The following is a 16743-nucleotide window of genomic DNA, read 5'->3' on the forward strand; positions in this document are numbered from 1 at the left end:
TTCCAGCAAAGCAACGAAGGAAGAACCGCCTCTACGCGGGCCGCACTTCCCGTTCCTCCCGATCGGGTGGACTGGGTTTCTATATTCGGCGCACAGACAACAACATGTTGTCGTACTTACGCGGTTTGCCGCTGTTATTGGGCTCTGTCTCGAGCCACAGTCAATTCCAGACACTGACATATGAAGCAGAAACATGGGGTATGTGCAGACACTGTGGTTCCCGTGTGCGATAAATGCCCAATAAGTACATGTTAAATGATCGATTCGCTAATAGCTATTTGCTTTGCTTCTCCCTCCCTTTTGTCTAACTGGTTGAGCAGACTCTCTCTCCCTCTCCCATTTCAAGCAGGCCTAGGTGCCGTTTTGTTACTTGTAGTACTTGGCCGGGACGAACGGCATGGGCTTGACCTCGGCGTCACGGAGCTTCTTGCGAACCTCGACCTTGACCTTGGTGCCCTTCTTGTGCTGGCCGTTCTTAATGTAACCCATGGCGACGTTGACGCCGAGGGTAGGCGAAGGGATACCCGACGTGATGACACCAATCTCCTTCTTGCCCTCGGCGTCAAAGATCTTGGAACCCTCACGAGCTGGGGCACCCTTGATCTCGAAACCCACACGGCGGCGCGAGGGGCCGTTGGCAATCTCATTGATGATGCGCGACGAGCCGGGGAAGGAACCCTCAGTGCGGCGGTCCTTGCCTGTGGAGCATAGTCAGCGGCTGTTGACACTTGTGCAATGGCATTGGTCTTGGTTACGTCCAGCTGGATCCAACCGATACGGCGTTCCCAACAAGTACTCACCGACGAGCCAGGTGAGACCGGCCTCGATGGGCGAGATGGTCTCGTCGAGGTCGTGGCCGTAGAGGCACATGCCGGCCTCGAGGCGGAGCGAGTCACGGGCACCAAGACCAATGAGCATGACGTCGGTGTTGGCCATGATCTGCTCGGTTACGCTAACGGCCGACGCAGGGGGAATGGAGATCTGACGTTAGCAAAAGTCAATGAAGAGGGTTTGCGGCATTACTGGTTGTGAGATGGAACTATGTCACAGCTAAGCCCATCCGCAAGCGACTCACCTCGAAACCGTCCTCGCCGGTGTAACCACCACGAGCAATGTGGCAGCGGACCTTGTCCTTGCCCACCTCGGCAAACACGCTCTGGCCAAACTTGATCTTTGACAGGTCGACGTCGGTAAGGGCCTGGAGCACAGCGGCCGACTTGGGGCCCTGGAGAGCAACGAGACCCCAGCCCTCGAGCATCTCCCACTTGACAGGCTTGTCCGGGTTGGCCTTGGTCCACTCGGCGAGCTGCTCCTTGATGTGCGCAACGTCCTCGTCCGAACGGCCTGCGTTCGTGACCACATACCACTTGGAGCCGTCGGCAGCGTGCTTGGTAATGATTGTGTCGTCGATAATACCGCCGTCCTTGTTGAGCAGAACCGAGAGAGACGAGCCGTGCTCTGGCAGCTTGTCGAGCGAGCTGGGCGTAAGGGAGAGGAGGAAGTCCTGGGCACCGGCGCCCGAGAATTCGTGCTGGAGCATGTGCGAAACGTCAAAGAGACCCGCAGCCTCACGGACGTGCTTGTGGGCAGTCGCTGGACGTTAGCTATGGCACGGTTCTGGATGCCTGGACGTACTCTGTCCGACGTCGCCGAACGACAGAGGCATGTCCCAGCCGGCGAAGGGCACCATCTTGGCTCCGTTCTTGACGTTCAGGTCGTACAGAGGGGTCTTCTTGAGCTATTCATTAGCTTTCTATTATCATGGCGGCTTGGTACCGCGCAGAAGCGCAGCACTTGCTCTGGCGAGGGGCGAGTGATGGATGGCGAAGACAAGGTCTCAGGTTGCCGAACCATCCCGCCCTCTGTGGGGCCCGATACCCTCCCCTGCATGCTCCAGCCGAAGGCAGTTCGAGCACGCAATGGTAAGGCTCCTACCAGGCCACCAGGTCGTGGAGACGGTAGCCGTGTCCCCCATCAACAGTGCAGACGACACTCACCTGTGCCGAGAGGACGGGGGCCGACGTCGAGAGGCCGCGGAGGACGAGACGGCCCGGACGGGCAACGGCGGTAGCGGAGCGCACGGCGAACATGATGTCCGGTCGGGGTGTGGGAGGGGGGAAGGGGGGAAGAGTGATGGGAAGAGAGGTGAGTGGAAGAGATGGGGAGAGAGGCCAAGATAAAGCGGCAAGAACTGCCGGGGACGTGCTCTCTAATTCCAACTGCTCGATGGTGATGGCCAGTAACGGAGCCCGGTTGGTAGCAGCTATTTCCACGCCGGACCATCGTCTTTTCCAAGACTGGGCGGGTGGTTGAATTCGTCATTGGAAATCGTCACAGGCACATCCACTGTTGCCCAGCCCAGCCAACCGGGCGCGCTTATCAGCCACTTGCTGTTCGGTATTTGGAGACGCGGCGGCGTCTTGTTGGAATTTACTCGCGTGGGCATGCATATCTACTAGCGCGTCCAGTCAGTGAGCCTGAAAGTAACCCTGTTGGCCGAAGGTAGGACGTGCATTGTGCAAAGATGCCCGTCTCAACGTGCGCGCGTGTGCTGATAACGAGTGTGGGCGGGGGAGGGGAAGAATGACTAGTAAAAGCTTTCGTAGTAACAGACTAAAAATTGGTGCGTGAAAAGGAGGACGGGCAACTGGGAGCAGACATGGTACAGAGGCAGGAGGTTGGGGGTATCGGGTATCGTTGTGCGTGCCATGGATCACTGTGCAATGGAGGTGGTGTCGAGAAGGTCCAGACCGGGGTCACAAGCTGGGGAGGGAGTGTGGGAGAGTGTTGGGGTTACAAGCGAAGACACTTTAGATGCCGCCGTCAAGGACACCGCGGACGTCATCAACGGTCGCGAGGTCACTAAGGAAGGGGCACAGGTCGGTGAGCTCAGTGTCGTGAGGGTCGTTGAACCATGTCGACACCGGGACTGCGTTGTTGGGGTGGAAGATGTATGAGGCAGGCGAATTGTCGATGATGATGCTCGTGGAGATGTGACGTCCGAGCTGCGACAGGTCCTGCACGGGGCGTCAGCTTGTGCATCTGTGTGCCACTGGGGACGACAAAAAAGTTCTCACCTTGACATAGTTGCCCTTGTGGTTGTAGCAACTCTCGCGGAACAGCCTGTGACGCACGACACGGCCAACATCAAGCATGTCCAGAACGGGGTCGGCATACTTGCTCAGACTGGCGGTGAAGACAACAATCTCGTAAATCTTGCCCATCTCCTGCAGGAAGTGGTCGACACCGGGGCGCTTGATGACATAGACATTGTGGGTTTGCGACTCAATTTCGACGGGGACAATGTAGTCGGCGGATGGGAGCATCTGCGGGTGGTGGTCAGTGCTGCTGTGCTGCGGCCGACTGTATCACGTACTTTGAAGCTACTGTGCAACAAGGTCTCGTCGAGGTCGAGCACGAGACATTTGCGACCAGTGTCAATGTCATAGATGGGCGGCAAGAGCGGTGCAGGGTTTCCGTTCTCGTCAAGAGGAATGCCGATACCACCTTGGGCAATCAGACGGTCCTCCTCGTCCTCGTAGTCGTCGTCGCCGTAAAGAAGCTCGGTCTGGTCGCCCACGTCACCACCCTCGCTTTCGCTCAGGTCCGTGTATCCTGCCGAGTCTGTAGTGCGGTTCGCATCGGCGTGGGCGCCAGCGAGGTGGTGCTCCGAGTCGTTGCGGTGCTGCAAGTGTTGGGTGTGCTGGTGAACGATCTCGGATCCAGAGCCGGGGGCCTGAACTGCGCTCGACGTGAGACCTGCCGTCTGGTCGTTGGTCAGCATCTGACCATTTCCAGAGGGGGTGATGGGAGTAGAGGAGAGTTTGGGGACAGATGGAGAGGGGCGTACCTCTTCCAATGGGGCGGTGGTCGGCTCGCTAGGGCGGACAACGACGTCTGAGCTGCCACTGGGAGTGGCGCTACCGTCCTTTTGGGCGCCGCTGTTGCCGTCCTTGTCCTTGCTCGCCGAGGCATTGGCCGAGGTGTCAGTCCGGGCTGCCACAACGGCAGCACCGGCAGCGGCAGCAGCAGTAGCACCTGCCACTCCAGTTGCCACCTTTGTTGTGTTGCTGGCCTTGACTGCGTGGGCAGGAGGTGTCGCCTTGTTGGGTGCGTCATCCTCAAACTCGTCTTGGCTGAGACATCCCAGTGCGACAAAGATGGCAGCAATGCCGGTGCGTTTCCGCCTCTTCTTGCTAGCAGGCTTGGCCGCGCGAGGGGTCGCGGTCGACGAGGACGACCCAGCGGCCGCCTTTTCATCGGCCACAATCGTACTCGTCGTAGCCTTGGCGCCAACGTCCTTGACTTCCGCCTTGACCGCCTTCGCTTCACCAGTCGTGCTCGGCACCACCTCCGCAACAGTCTCCACCTTGCTCTCCACTGCGGTGGCAGGAACGTTGTCGCTCGCGACCTCGGCAGCCGTGTCCGTCGAGGTGATGCTGCTCATGGGTGCCGAAGGTTCAACAGCAGAGTCTGGGACGGTGCTCGACTCGGCGGGGGTAGCGTCGACGTCCACGGCCGGAGCGGGAATGACAGGCGGCGCGGTAGGTGCCGGCGCTGTGCTCGTCGTCGTCGAAGACATTGACGGACGAGGGGCGGCCGGGTGTTTGGGAAGGGGAGGGGGGGGAGTGAGAGGGTAAAGAGTGGCTGGAGGCCTGCTGGGTATGCTGCGAGAGGGCTGACTGTGCTTGTGGTGTGTTTGTGTCTGGGGTGGTGGGCGGTTGTGGTGGTGGTAGGAGGGTGGAACGAGTGTCGTATGCTGTGGATTGTGGGTGTGATGGATGGATAAAAGGCGAGCTGAATGGGTGATGGTTGATGTGCAGAGAGTGATGCTTGAGCGTAGCAGCGCGCACCCACGAGCAGCGAGAGCGAGTGGTGTGTGGTGTGTGTGGTGGTGGCCAGAGCGCCTGAGCGTAGCGCGCGCGCGGCCGCCTTTCTCATCCCTGGCGCTCTCTCTGTCTGCCGGGTGGTGGGAATTTGATCCCGTTAACGGCGGCCAGGCGGAGAGAGCGGCTCGCTGTGGTGAGCGTGTGGTACCTTTTGTCGTCCGTCGTCCCGGTCCTCTGGGCCACACCCGCCACCGCAAAGGCCACTCTGCTCGTCACCAGTGCCAACCTGCCCAGTCCAGACGCGCTCTCGACCACCCCGTTCCTCCATGCAACCCCCCGAGCGAGCGCTTGGTGGGCCAGAGCCCCTGCGCGGCAACCCATGGCGTCTGCAAAGGGCCCGAGAGCCGCCGCCCTGGGCTGTTCCACTCGCGCAAAACCCACAAACGGTAATATTAGAGCCTCCCTTTTACTACAACGAGCGAGAGACCGCGCAGCGTCACCCTGTGCGTACTCCGTCCCTGGACGCTTACAAGCTGGCCAGCTGCACCGTTGTGGCCTCAACCCGGAACGGCCGGAACGCTTTTACCACGTACACACCACACGGCCTCTACGCCGCCCGGAGAATGGCCAACAAAACAAAGGTGTACGACCACGGGGGGCAAACGCCAAAGGTATATATCCGTTGCATGTCGAGAAGATCACAAAAAGAAAGAAAAAGTCTATCACCCATCCCAATCATCGTACACTCTAGGTCTAGTGCTTCATCTTCTTCTGCTTGTCGATAGCAGCACGCAGACGAATCTGCTTGTCGCGCAGCGACGCCTTCTTTTTCTGCACAACACTGTTCGAGCTGGGCGGTTGTTAGCAAACTGAACACGCAGCTGTCGTTCCACATCTGTACCCACTGAACAGCCATCATGAGGGGCTTGTTGCGCTTCTTCTCGCGGTTGGTCGTCGAGCTGGGCGTGCCAGTCTTCCTGCCCTTGGCCGAACCGAACTTCTCGCGGCCCTCGCGACCCTTGCGGATGCTCTCCATACGCTCCTCGTAGTTTTGCTTTGTACGCTTGCGAGCACCCAGGATCTCGTCCTCGGTGAGGAAACGCGACTGCTCGTCGTTCGACGAGCTGCGCTTGGCGGCCTCGAGCTGGGCAAGCTTGCGCTTGGCAGCAGTACCACCACCCTGCTCGGCAGCCTCGCGGGCAGCCTTGAGACGGAGCTCGTTGAGGAGTGCAAAGTCGGCAGGAGTAAGAATCTTCTGCTGGGCGAGAAGCGACATCTTCTTGGCCTCAGACGTGGCCGTAGTGGCAACCGACACGACCGACTTGGCGTCATCGTCATCGTTGTCGGCCATCTCAACGTCGTCCTCGGCGTCCATGGCTGCGTCGGCGGCAGCCTGGGCCTTACGACCGAGCTTCTTCTTCGTCTTGGGCTTGCCGTCCTCGTCCTCCGAGTCGCTAATGACGAGGTCCTCGTCGTCCGAAATGACGTCGTTCCAGCCACTCGACTCGGAGCCAGTGTCCGACTCGACATCCCAGTTGTCCCAGCCACCCTCGTCCTCCTCGTCGATATCGCCGCCCTCGTCGTCCGAGAGACCGCCGTTCGCCTCCTTGCGCTGCTGGGCCCAGTGCTCCTCGAGAAGCTCGAGACCCTCGATACCGTCGGCACCTTCTTGCGTGCGACCGTAAGCCGCGACCTGGCCGTTGACGAGACCCATTGCTGCCGCCTTTCCGCGGTCACGGCGCTTGAGCATGCCGGGGTTGACCTCACGGAACAGCTGGAGCAGACCACCGGAAGCGGTGGCCACACCCTTGTCCTTGGACTTCTTGTACTCGATAAGGTCGCCAAGGAGGTCCTCTTCCATACACCACGGCTGCCTGCGGCACACCTCGCGAATGGCGTTGATACCAGCGGCGATAACCTCGGCACCGACACCGGGGTGGACAAACTCTTGCGCAATCTTGCGGATCACAGGAGTGAGAACGTCGGGAGGGGTGAGGTCGTGCACCGACTGGGCGAGCGAGACGAGGATGAGAGTGACCTGCAGCTGGTGGTAGGTGAGGTACTTGATGACGTAGGTGTAGAAGCCGAGGACACAGAGCTTGTGCACACCCATGACACGCGAGAGCAGCTGCATGATGAGCACCTTGTGCTCGAGCGAGTACTGCTTGTCGTGGCGGTTGAGGTTGTCGTACATCTTCTCGCCAAAGGTCTGGGGGTCGTGGAGGAGCTCGAGAGCGGGGAAGTTGGCGTTGTTGCCAACGGCAGCCTCCTTCTGCTTCCTCTTCCTGTTGGCATTCTTGTTGGCAGTGATCATCTCACGTCTCCTCTTGCCCGTCTTCTTGTTGACACCTCCACGGTGCTCCATGCCCTTGATGTTACGGCGAGCCTCACGGAACGCGTCTTCCTCGTCCGTGGTGTCGTCCTCCTTGCCGTCGTCGGTCTCCGAGCCAAGGAAGAAGTGAATGGCAGCCGACTGCACCTTGGTGTTGGGGTGGAACGCAGCGAGGGCGGCAATCGACACAGTCTTGGCGTCGGTCCACACTCCCTTGCGCCACAGCTCGCGCACCATCATGACGGCCCAGATGGCCTCACCACCGACCTCCTTGCCCTTGCCCTTGCCCTTGTTTCCGACGACCTCTGCGCCCATACCGGCCTCAATAATGTTGAAGAGGAGGCCCTGGACGACGCGGTTGAGACGGTGGTTCTTGGACTTTTGGTTGGAGACCTTGAGATCCGTGAGGATGGTCTTGCGGATGGTAGAACGCAGCTCCTTGCCCGCGTGAGGAAGGAGAGGGAGAAGAGTCTGGAGAAGCCTGGCAGGGGTCAGCTTGGATTACGCATTGTGAACCCACTGAATGGAGTCAATGACATCCTTGTTGCGGAGCATAATGAGGTTCTTGACAGCGGTCTCGCGCAGGTCACCCTTCACGGCCATGATGCCGCCAGTACCGAGGAGGAGTGCGCTGAGCTGCGCGGGGAGCTCCTTGGTCTCGACCGGGTAGCATTGGGCAGTCTGCGAGACAAAGTTGATGAGGTCGGCAAAGAGCTCTGTGGACTTGTTGTCCTTCTGCGTCGATGCACCAGCCACAGGGGCGACGGTCTGCAGGCGCAGGAGCGACTGGTAGTGGTTGTACTGGACAAGGAACTCCTCCTTGTACGCGACAGGGTCACGCTGAGACGGTGTTAGCCCAAGACTCTCACGTGGTTTGAAGAAGCTGCAACTTACCTTGACCAGGTTCTGCAGCTGGGGCAGATTGTTGGTGAGGAGCATACCCCTCGAGACGCGTGACTTGACCATGCTGGGCAGGGCTTGTTACGCTGGTGCTTTTGGACAACAGTTGAAGCAATACCCGTTGCAACACTTGGGTTGCAGCACAGAGGGACATTTTTTCTAAAAGATTCCGCGCTTGTTGCCACTGCGGGGCACCGATCTGTGGATGACGATGGGATGCGGGTTATATTGGCTCGTTTGTGTCCCTCTTTCTTCTCTTTCACCCATTCTCTGTCCTGCAACACCTCACTCCTCCTTTTACTACTTGCGTTACCTCCTTCGTGATACCATCCCCGCTCTTCACTCCCTCCATGCCCCCCTAAGGCTATGCCTTACCCCGCTCTCCTCGTTGACCTCACTCTTTCTCTACTGCTCGACACCTTCCCTCCTCTTACACACATTACTCTGATCCCCTTCCTCTACCTTCTCCAGCGCTTCTACAGCAAACTGACATCCACCACTTCCTCAATCATGGACAACCCCAAGCCTTCTTCCTCCATGCTGGGTGCACTCCGCTCGCCGTCGGTGATTCTTCGCCACCAGCGCTCTGCGTCTGCCGGCGACATCCAGTGAGTTGCCTGGAGGAAAGACGGAGGTGCCTTCCCTGCTGACCTTCCCTCCTCTCCTTCCCTCGCCTTCCTTTTCCTTTGCTTTCCTCCATCCGTCTCACCTGGCCTTCTCTTCCCCACCCATGCACCCTCCTCAACAGCAACTCGTCTCCTCTCAAGTGTGAATCAGTCCAAGACATCCCTCATGCCGACACCTCGGAGGACCTCTCGGACCTCATGCCCCTTCTCCCCGCCTCCGTCCGCAACTCGACGCCCATGTCGTTCAAGTACCTCTCATCCGTCTCTGATGTCAAGCTCGAGGATGACGATCCGTTCTCGACTCCTGTTCACACGGACTCGTCGGGTGACCGCTCCCTTAACACTCCCTCGACTGCTCCCCAGAGCACCAGCTCCATGGAGATCTTCCTTGGTCCCCAGCCTCTTCCCTTCATTCACCACCGTCGCCGTCTACTCCTTGAGGAGTACAACCCGTCTCCCTGCCGCACCAAGGGTGTCGAACAGCCTCCCCTCAAAACTCACAAGGGAATTGCCATTGTCCCCGGCCAGGCAGGTGATACGAACATGCAGCACCAGGACACCGCTCTTGGTCAGCCGGTTCTCTCCAAGTGGCGCACGGGACAGCTCAAGAAGCCCAAGAACATTCAACCCGTCGCTAGCGCTCGTGAGCGCCCCGTCCCTCTGCTCCATGGTCCTCTCTCGCTCCCCTATGCTCGCAATCCGAGGTACGTGACTGCGTACTGCTCTGTCGTGTCTGACTCCATCCCAGCGGTGTTGATGCTACCGTTGCCGACCAGAGCGCCTACCTTTCTCATGTCTTTGGTCTCCGTATCTCCAATTCGCCTGGCGGCAAGTCTTCGGTCAAGGGCTCGACTGGACCTCGCTCTCGCAACGCCTCTGACTCGACTACCGCTCGTACCGTTTCGAGTTCGAGCTATGTCTCGAGTGGCGCCACGAGCGACAACACCGCTGCCTCTGGGATCTCTTACGCTAGCTCCAGCAGGCGTCCCATCGTTGTCAGGGACCACAACCAGGTCATTGGCATCAAGAAGGATGTTCTTCTTCCTCCTCCCGAGCCTACTGTTGCCGACCCTGTTCATTATGCCAAGGCCAACGAGGTGGGTTCTCGTCAGATTCTTGACATCGTTGACTAACTGTCAGGCTCTCAAGTTTGTGGACGGCCGTTCCCGTCTCGGTCTTGGCCAGCCTCTCATGCCTATCGCTGGTTCTCCTTCCAAGACTATGCAGCGTTACGACGAAGCCATTCACTCTGCCAGCGCTCCCATGTGGACACCGGGAAAGCCCGAGTTTAAGACTATGACTCTTGTGGACCCGACCACCAACCAGGCTTACACTGTGCGTGTCGTTCAACAGGGCGAGAGCGAGTCCCGTGTTGTCTCTGGCGATTCGACCCTTTCCAGCAAGCTCGGTATCCCTGCTCACGCCTCGAGCAAGGCCGACGCCAGCATCAACTGGCGCAACAAGTCTTCCAAGCCTTTCCCCCTCCACCCAAGCCCCATCTTTGCTGTTCCCCCTCCATCGGCCAACAGTTCGCCTCCCAATGTTCTTTCCGGTGCTCCTGTTCTCACGGTCGAGCATCTCTACGAGAAGTTTGGACACAAGAAGGTGAGCAACTTGCACCCTCGGGCCAGGGGTTGACTTTCAGAACGAGGCGCTCGAGAACATGTCACCCGCCATGTCTTCTCGCAAGGGCGACATCGATACTACTAAATCCACTACCCAGACTCCGTCCAAGACGCTCTCTGAGAGTACGGGAGGCAAGGTCAATATCCAGGAACCGATCAAGGCTTCCTCGCGCCGCCGCGGCCGCTCGGGCGCTTCCAAGGCGCACACCAAGACCGACTCGGCGACGAACGCCAAAGGCACCCCAGGCGCCGGCAAGCACCTGAAGCGCTCGCATGACGAGGAAAACACTGTTCCCAAGTCGGTGGCCTCAACCCCTTCTAAGAAATCGCCTCGCAAGCCCCGCTCGCCTCGCTCCGCCCGCAAGAATGGCTCCCCCAAGAAGGCCATCAAGGCCTAAACATGACCTCCAAGATGTTTTCAGCAAGCCGGTCCCTCTCCGTCGTCTGACCCCATGAAGACCACCACTATGTACTGGGCCGGTCCCCTTTTTCATGTACTCACCACATCCGCCCCCCTCTCCCCTCCCCTATCCCTCATCCCTTTCGTTCCGACCGCTGGGCGGCCGAATGGGTGTTGGCCGGGTTCGGACGCGGGTCATTCTACTTCTGTTTTTAACCTTCTCTTCACGGAGTGGTTCTCGTAGGGCATGTAGTCACAATGTTCTGTGCAACCGCCTCCCCACTTACGTTCTAACCATGTGGTTGCCTTGCACTCTGTTTCCAAGAACAACCGACTCACAGTGCATGGACGTAGGTCGAGAAGAGACTGATGAATACGACAGACGTACGGCAGAGAAGACTGGGGCAAGTGTGTCATTGGCGGAATGTGGCACACCCCCGCAGCGAACCTTGCCCATCGTGGCGTTTTGCCGACACTCGGTCCGTCCCCTAAGGTGCAAGTTGTAGAAACTCGCGCACTTGCTCCAACTTGGCATCTCATCTCTCCATGGATCCATGGAGTCACGCGAGTACAATGATGCGGCGGTTCACTCCCCGGCGCCCAACACGTGTTTTGCGAGTCAGTCCTGCGGTCGTCAGTTGTCACGAAAAGCAACCAAAAACGCCCAGTGCCCGTGCGGCAGGGCAGTAGTGGAGCGCCCCCCTCTTGCACAGTGCACACACACGCAGGTCTTGTGCTTTGCTGCATTTGCTGACAGCAACGAGGTCACCTACGGCACCGCACAACGGGAAACCGCGGCCGTTCACCGGTATCTTGCGAGTTCCAGACAACCAGAGGGAAGGTCTTGGACCCTGCCAGTAACCGCTCCGGACCGCCGGTGCCGAGCGCACGTACAGAACTCGACTGCAACCCCAAACATGCTCCAAACTTCTCTTCACGCTTAGTCGCGCCTGTCCTTTCGACGAGTCGCCTGGGCCTACAGCCAATACCCGGCGCTTTAAAGACACGGCATCACTCGCGACTGACATCACACATCTCGTGGACCAAAGAGCATTTGCCACCCATCCCCCCTCGACCTCATATCTGCTACATCCTCGAAGACACCCCCCCTTTCCCCTTTGACCTGCGGCCTGTGGGCGCTGAGCAATACCGACGTTACCGAGTCGAACCGATCCACGATCCCAAGATCCAAGACCGTCCGCCCTCTGATCCACACGGCGATCGGCAATCTCTGCCTCCCCCATTGATCCATATCCGTTCATCGCAACCACATACCGCAACCACCCACTCCTCCATCACTACAACCACGCCAGTGAGTATTTCCATCCAAACGATCCAAGCGATGGTTGGGGGGGTTGTATACTTGCAGCCAGCCTGAGTGCCATTTTGTCGATCTCGGAGCACTCTCAGTCGGGCCTCGCGCCACCTGCGTCAGAACGCCTGCGACTCCGTGGGCTTTGGAATCTCAAGCCTCCCCCCACCGTTGTGGTCTAAACCAAGTGGCGAGACGCCACCGGCCACCGGCGCGCAGGGCAGCACAACATGGCCCAACGTCACCGCTCGGTATAGCCAGGAGGGGCAGCGAATGTGACCCTCCGCCCCAGGCTCTGCCGAGCAACGTGACCCTGCTCTAGTTATTTGTCAGGCGAACACTCGCCTTCCCATCAGCAACTTGTCCCATCATTCCATTCCATCAACGACCCTTTTGGTACTTTTGGTACTGATAACCACAGCTGCACCTCCATCGAGTGCATACACCTACGCCGTCGGTCCTTTGCGCGAGGCTGGAAAGGCGTTGGCGGCAAACGTTTCTGCTGCTCACCGCCAGCCCATCACGTTGCGGTGATGACGGCTCCACTCCCGCCATCAAAGAGCAAGCCTACAGCTTCCTCCTCTAGGGAATCGTTTACTTACGTTCCCTATTCGGCCTCGAACGCGAGCAACGGAGCCTCAAGTCTCCCTCGCAACGCCGTTGCCGCGGGATCCCCAGCGTCATCGACAACCCCCCGCGCCATCCCCATGCAGCCCAACCCAACTGGCTCAACCACTGTCTCGAACGTACCCGCCACGAGCACTCGGCCTCGGATGTCCATCGCCATCCCTCCGCTTCCAAGCAGCAGCCAGCGCTCCGAGAGCAGGAACAGCAATCACTCCCGATCCGTTTCTGAAGCCTCGGTAGCGGTCTCTCGGCCAGGTGGCGGCTCATCGCACATTCGCAGTCGGCCAAGTCTCGACATTTCGGTGAGTCGTGCCACCCTCCATCTGTAGCATTGACTGACTTTCAAGCCGAGTCCCAAACCCCCAGTTCAACTCGACGAGGCCGAGCTGCGCGCCAAGCACATTGCTGGGCAACTCGCCGCCGAGAAGGCACAGAAGGAGCGCGCAAGGGCCGCCGAAGCTATCCGCCAGCAGAACAAGCTCGCCTCTGAGCGCGCCGAGTTGACCGGCAACACCAGCTTGGGCAGCGCAGCGGGAGCGAGTATTCGGCGATCGGAAAGCGTCCTTCGTTCCGAACGTGAGCGTGCTGAGCGCGAAAAGGCCGCCCGCATGGACCTGGAGCGCCAGCAGTGGCTCGCTCGCGAGGTCGAGCGGGAGGCCCGCGTAAGTGCCCAGCAGGAGGCCGAGGCCAAGGAGAGGGCCAAAGTGGCAAAGGCCAAGGAGGAGGAGGAGGCTGCTGCTCGTCGCCGATCTCGTGAGGTCAAGGAGATCATGGAGCGTGCCGATGCCGAGCGGCTGGCTCGCGAGGCCAAGGCTCGCTCCGAGCGGTTGGCCCGGGAGGCCAGGGAAGAGAGGAAGGAGACTGAACGGAGGGAGGCGGTTAGACGAGAAGAGAGGGAGAGACAGGAGGCTGAGAGGAGAGAAAAGACGCGTCGTGAGGCTGACAGGAAGGAGAAGGAGAGGAGGGAGGTTGAGCGGAAGGACAAAGAGAGACGTGATGTTGAGCGTTATGAAGCAGAGAGGAGGGAGGCTGAGAGGAAGGAGAAGGAGAGAAAAGATATGGAGCGGAAGGACAAGGAGAGGAAGGAGGTGGAGAGGAGGGAGAAGGAGAGGAGGGAGAAGGAGAGGGAGGCCGAGAGGCGCGAGGCAGCCGAACGGGAGCGCAAGAACAAGGAAAGGCAACAACAACAGCAACAACAACGCGATGAACAAGCTCAACAGCAACGTGCGATGGCTCGTGAGAAAGACACACCCGGAGCGCGGACCGAGCTCAAGCCCCAGCAGACAATGCCGCCTTCCTCGAATACCCGCACCACGACAAGCCAGTCCCGGAGGGCACCAAATACAGAATCGAAGGATGCCCGTGCTGCACCGCCGCCCCCCGTATTGTCGAAATCCCTCCCGGCAACCCCAGCAACTACGAGCCCGACCCAGTCATCAGCCGGCAACGCAGCCAGCGTAAGCGCCAACTCGAACTCGAACAACGCCAGGAACAACTCCGCCAGCAACAGCAAGCAGTCGGTCCCAGCACCAACAACCGCCACTCTAGCGCCATCCCTGGCACAAACGCCGGCCGCAGCAGGCAGTCAATCGACTACCTTGCTGGCGGCGTCAGCCTCCATGACTAGGGGCGCAGGCGGGCGGGGACATGGGAGAGTGGCGAGTGACGGCGGAGGAAGTTCAAGTGGCCGTATTACGAAGCGCTTGTCGTTTGAGAGACGGCGGTCACCAAGCGCCAACGGGCGTCTCCGGCGCAACGTGTCGTTTGATTCTGGTACTCGTGGTCCACGACCCAGCTTGTCCTCCGACTCGGCCTCGTCTCCAGATTGCGATGTGGGGCCGAACGGCGAGGAGAGGGAGTTTATACCGACAAATGGCGGACGGCGGAAACCCAACCATCGCAAGAGCGATATCGTACCCCCACGGCCTGCGCTTCGTCGCTCAGCCTCGGTCCCCGGAGCCACAGGGTGGTCGTACAAACCGCATACCCACGACATGGGCTACGGCTACGCCTACCCGGCTGGTGACTTTAGTCGCGTACGATCTGCAACGCCGAGGCCAGACGGCATCGGCAGGCGGATTCTCAGCACATTTGGATCACGTCGCTTGCCTGACGACCCCTCCAAGCCCTCGCGCCCGACTATCTCGTCCGTCTTCTCCCATATCCACAACCACTCCCGAATACGACCCATATACCCCGTTTCGTCAGTCAGCAAGTACATCCACTCGCGTGACCGTGGCCCTCTCACGAAGCCCGCGGACAACTTGTTCGGATACCTCGCACACAGTGACGTTCCTCGCTGGCCGTGGCGTGAAGCCGGTGGAACACTGGGGAGTGGTCGGGGGAACAACTTTGAGTATATCCAGCGCAAGCTTGCCGCGGAACAGCATCACGGTACGAGGGCATTGGTCAAGTGGCGCCAGCCTGACTGGTGGAGGAGTCACCTGCGAGAAAGTAGGTGTCGCAGAGTATTTTGACTGGAGGTTAACATGCAGGACTGGATCGTGATGTGCCCAAGACGCCCGTCGATGTGGCGATTCGGCGTAGAGAGTGAGTCCTGGAACATGGGTGGGCGGTGCTGATGGAGAGTCACTTTGCCCTCGAAGCGAAAGGGTTCGAGGTCGGTGCGCCAATAGAGGACGGGAAGTGGGGCCGTCTCACGCCCGTAAGTGTCACTCCCACCAGGAGGGTACTGACTGCTGCAGATGCTCGAGACCGCCCTTTCGGTCCTCCACATCCTCAGGGCAGGCAGCACGGCGTTCAACTGGGAACTCGTCGCTCCCCAGGGCGTCCGTAACCCTTCTAACGGCCTGGTCGATGGGTACGCTTCGTTGGCGCTCACCGACGGACTGTACACTCTCATGGTCGTCATGTTGCGACCCCCCGGTTTTGTCGACTTTGGGGTTATGCGCGAATTCACTTCGCCACGGACGCCTTGGACCGAGCAGTGGAGGAGTGAGGAGCAGATGCAGGCAGTCTTGCTGCAGGCGCAGGTGAGTAGTGTACAACGGCCCTTTCCCGCATGTGCTAACAGGTCCAGATGTACGACGAGTGCACGCAGCATGCCACCCGCTATGTCTCCACCCGTCACTTCATCCTCACCACAATCAAGTTCTGGGCCTTTGGCACATTCACGCCGGGATACTCGGAGGGCGTTGTCTCGCCCGTCGTCGGCCGGCAAGCATCGCGCTTGAGCGTCATGCAATGTCTTGTCGGGTGGATCCTGGATGCGTGGGACGCCAATGCCATGGAAATCGAGCGTGGGCCAGAGGTCATTGCCCATTTGAAGAAGATCAAGGAGGACAAGGAACGGGCTGAGAGGGAAAGGGGGAGGGCAAGAGAGAAGGCCGACAAATCGCTCAGTAACAAGTTCAGCAACGACTTTTCCACTGCTCTAGCAGCAGCCGCGACCACCAACGGAGTGGATCCGCCTCCCAAGGTCTCCACCTCGACTCTACAGCCGAAGCAGGGCGCGTCACGGACCAACGTCCATTCCCATGTCAACGCGTCCAACTCCTCGAGCAAGCCATCCACTGGTGGCAGCAGCGTGAACAAGGACGAAGTGCTCCCGCGAACATCTTCTTCGTCACGACACCATCACTCCCATTCTCAGTCGCAAGCTCAGCCTCAATCTCAACCGCACCACCACCACCATCACCACCGCCACCAAGGCCACCAGCGAACCCAGTCCTACCCTTCTGGACCGGGTCCAGGCCAAGGCATGCCACCGCCGATGGGCGTGCCTCCACAGCAGGTCGTAAACGTCGTACCAGTCCCCGTCGGTATCGACTTTGGACCACAGTACCAGCAGGTCCCGTATGGCGTTGCCGTACCAGGGACATACCCGACCCCCAAACCCTACTGGGGAGGGCCGATGCCTCCCCCACAGTTCACGAATGGGTACTGGGTGTCGAGGTAAAGCATCAGGTCGAGTCCAACAAGGTCTCAACGCCAGAGTCCCAGTCGCAAGTCTCCGTTTCTCGTGGGCGAGGCACCTAGCCTGCACCATCCCCAACCCGATCTGTCAGTCTCCTGTCACCGCGTCATGTTCATAGTGTATCGTCAGTAGTTAAAGCTCGCAGCTCTGTAGCG

At 59.5% G+C, this 16743-nt stretch overlaps 6 protein-coding genes across 6 annotated transcripts; 3 read left to right on the plus strand and 3 right to left on the minus strand.

The window, feature by feature from the left end:
- Positions 1 to 366: 366 nt before the first annotated feature.
- GCV1 (Aminomethyltransferase, mitochondrial) lies at positions 367 to 2090 on the minus strand (the record flags this gene model as incomplete). Its single annotated transcript, XM_028618304.1, has 5 exons — positions 367 to 698; positions 801 to 981; positions 1076 to 1593; positions 1636 to 1738; positions 1998 to 2090. 5 exons carry the CDS (start codon positions 2088 to 2090, stop codon positions 367 to 369), a joined length of 1227 nt encoding a protein of 408 aa, XP_028473260.1.
- A 720-nt stretch (positions 2091 to 2810) lies between these two features.
- On the minus strand, positions 2811 to 4582 carry EHS24_002570 (uncharacterized protein; the record flags this gene model as incomplete). The annotated part of the gene is made up of 3 exons (XM_028618305.1): positions 2811 to 3017; positions 3078 to 3326; positions 3377 to 4582. 3 exons carry the CDS (start codon positions 4580 to 4582, stop codon positions 2811 to 2813), a joined length of 1662 nt encoding a protein of 553 aa, XP_028473261.1.
- Positions 4583 to 5582: 1000 nt separating this feature from the next.
- SDA1 (Severe Depolymerization of Actin) lies at positions 5583 to 8127 on the minus strand (the record flags this gene model as incomplete). The annotated part of the gene is made up of 4 exons (XM_028618306.1): positions 5583 to 5679; positions 5735 to 7642; positions 7682 to 8001; positions 8056 to 8127. 4 exons carry the CDS (start codon positions 8125 to 8127, stop codon positions 5583 to 5585), a joined length of 2397 nt encoding a protein of 798 aa, XP_028473262.1.
- Positions 8128 to 8427: 300 nt separating this feature from the next.
- Positions 8428 to 10710, plus strand: EHS24_002572 (uncharacterized protein; the record flags this gene model as incomplete). Its single annotated transcript, XM_028618307.1, has 5 exons — positions 8428 to 8669; positions 8810 to 9391; positions 9436 to 9784; positions 9828 to 10292; positions 10333 to 10710. The coding sequence occupies 5 exons, from the start codon at positions 8428 to 8430 to the stop codon at positions 10708 to 10710; spliced, it is 2016 nt and encodes a 671-aa protein (XP_028473263.1).
- Positions 10711 to 12797: 2087 nt separating this feature from the next.
- EHS24_002573 (uncharacterized protein) lies at positions 12798 to 14278 on the plus strand (the record flags this gene model as incomplete). Its single annotated transcript, XM_028618308.1, has 4 exons — positions 12798 to 12953; positions 12999 to 13529; positions 13602 to 13887; positions 13932 to 14278. 4 exons carry the CDS (start codon positions 12798 to 12800, stop codon positions 14276 to 14278), a joined length of 1320 nt encoding a protein of 439 aa, XP_028473264.1.
- Positions 14279 to 14645: 367 nt separating this feature from the next.
- Positions 14646 to 16570, plus strand: EHS24_002574 (uncharacterized protein; the record flags this gene model as incomplete). Its single annotated transcript, XM_028618309.1, has 5 exons — positions 14646 to 15105; positions 15147 to 15201; positions 15241 to 15316; positions 15366 to 15644; positions 15692 to 16570. The coding sequence occupies 5 exons, from the start codon at positions 14646 to 14648 to the stop codon at positions 16568 to 16570; spliced, it is 1749 nt and encodes a 582-aa protein (XP_028473265.1).
- Positions 16571 to 16743: the final 173 nt, after the last annotated feature.

The sequence above is a fragment of the Apiotrichum porosum genome (genome assembly GCF_003942205.1).
Source record: "Apiotrichum porosum strain DSM 27194 chromosome Unknown scaffold_13, whole genome shotgun sequence".
In the NCBI taxonomy this organism is placed as follows: Eukaryota; Fungi; Basidiomycota; class Tremellomycetes; order Trichosporonales; family Trichosporonaceae; genus Apiotrichum; species Apiotrichum porosum.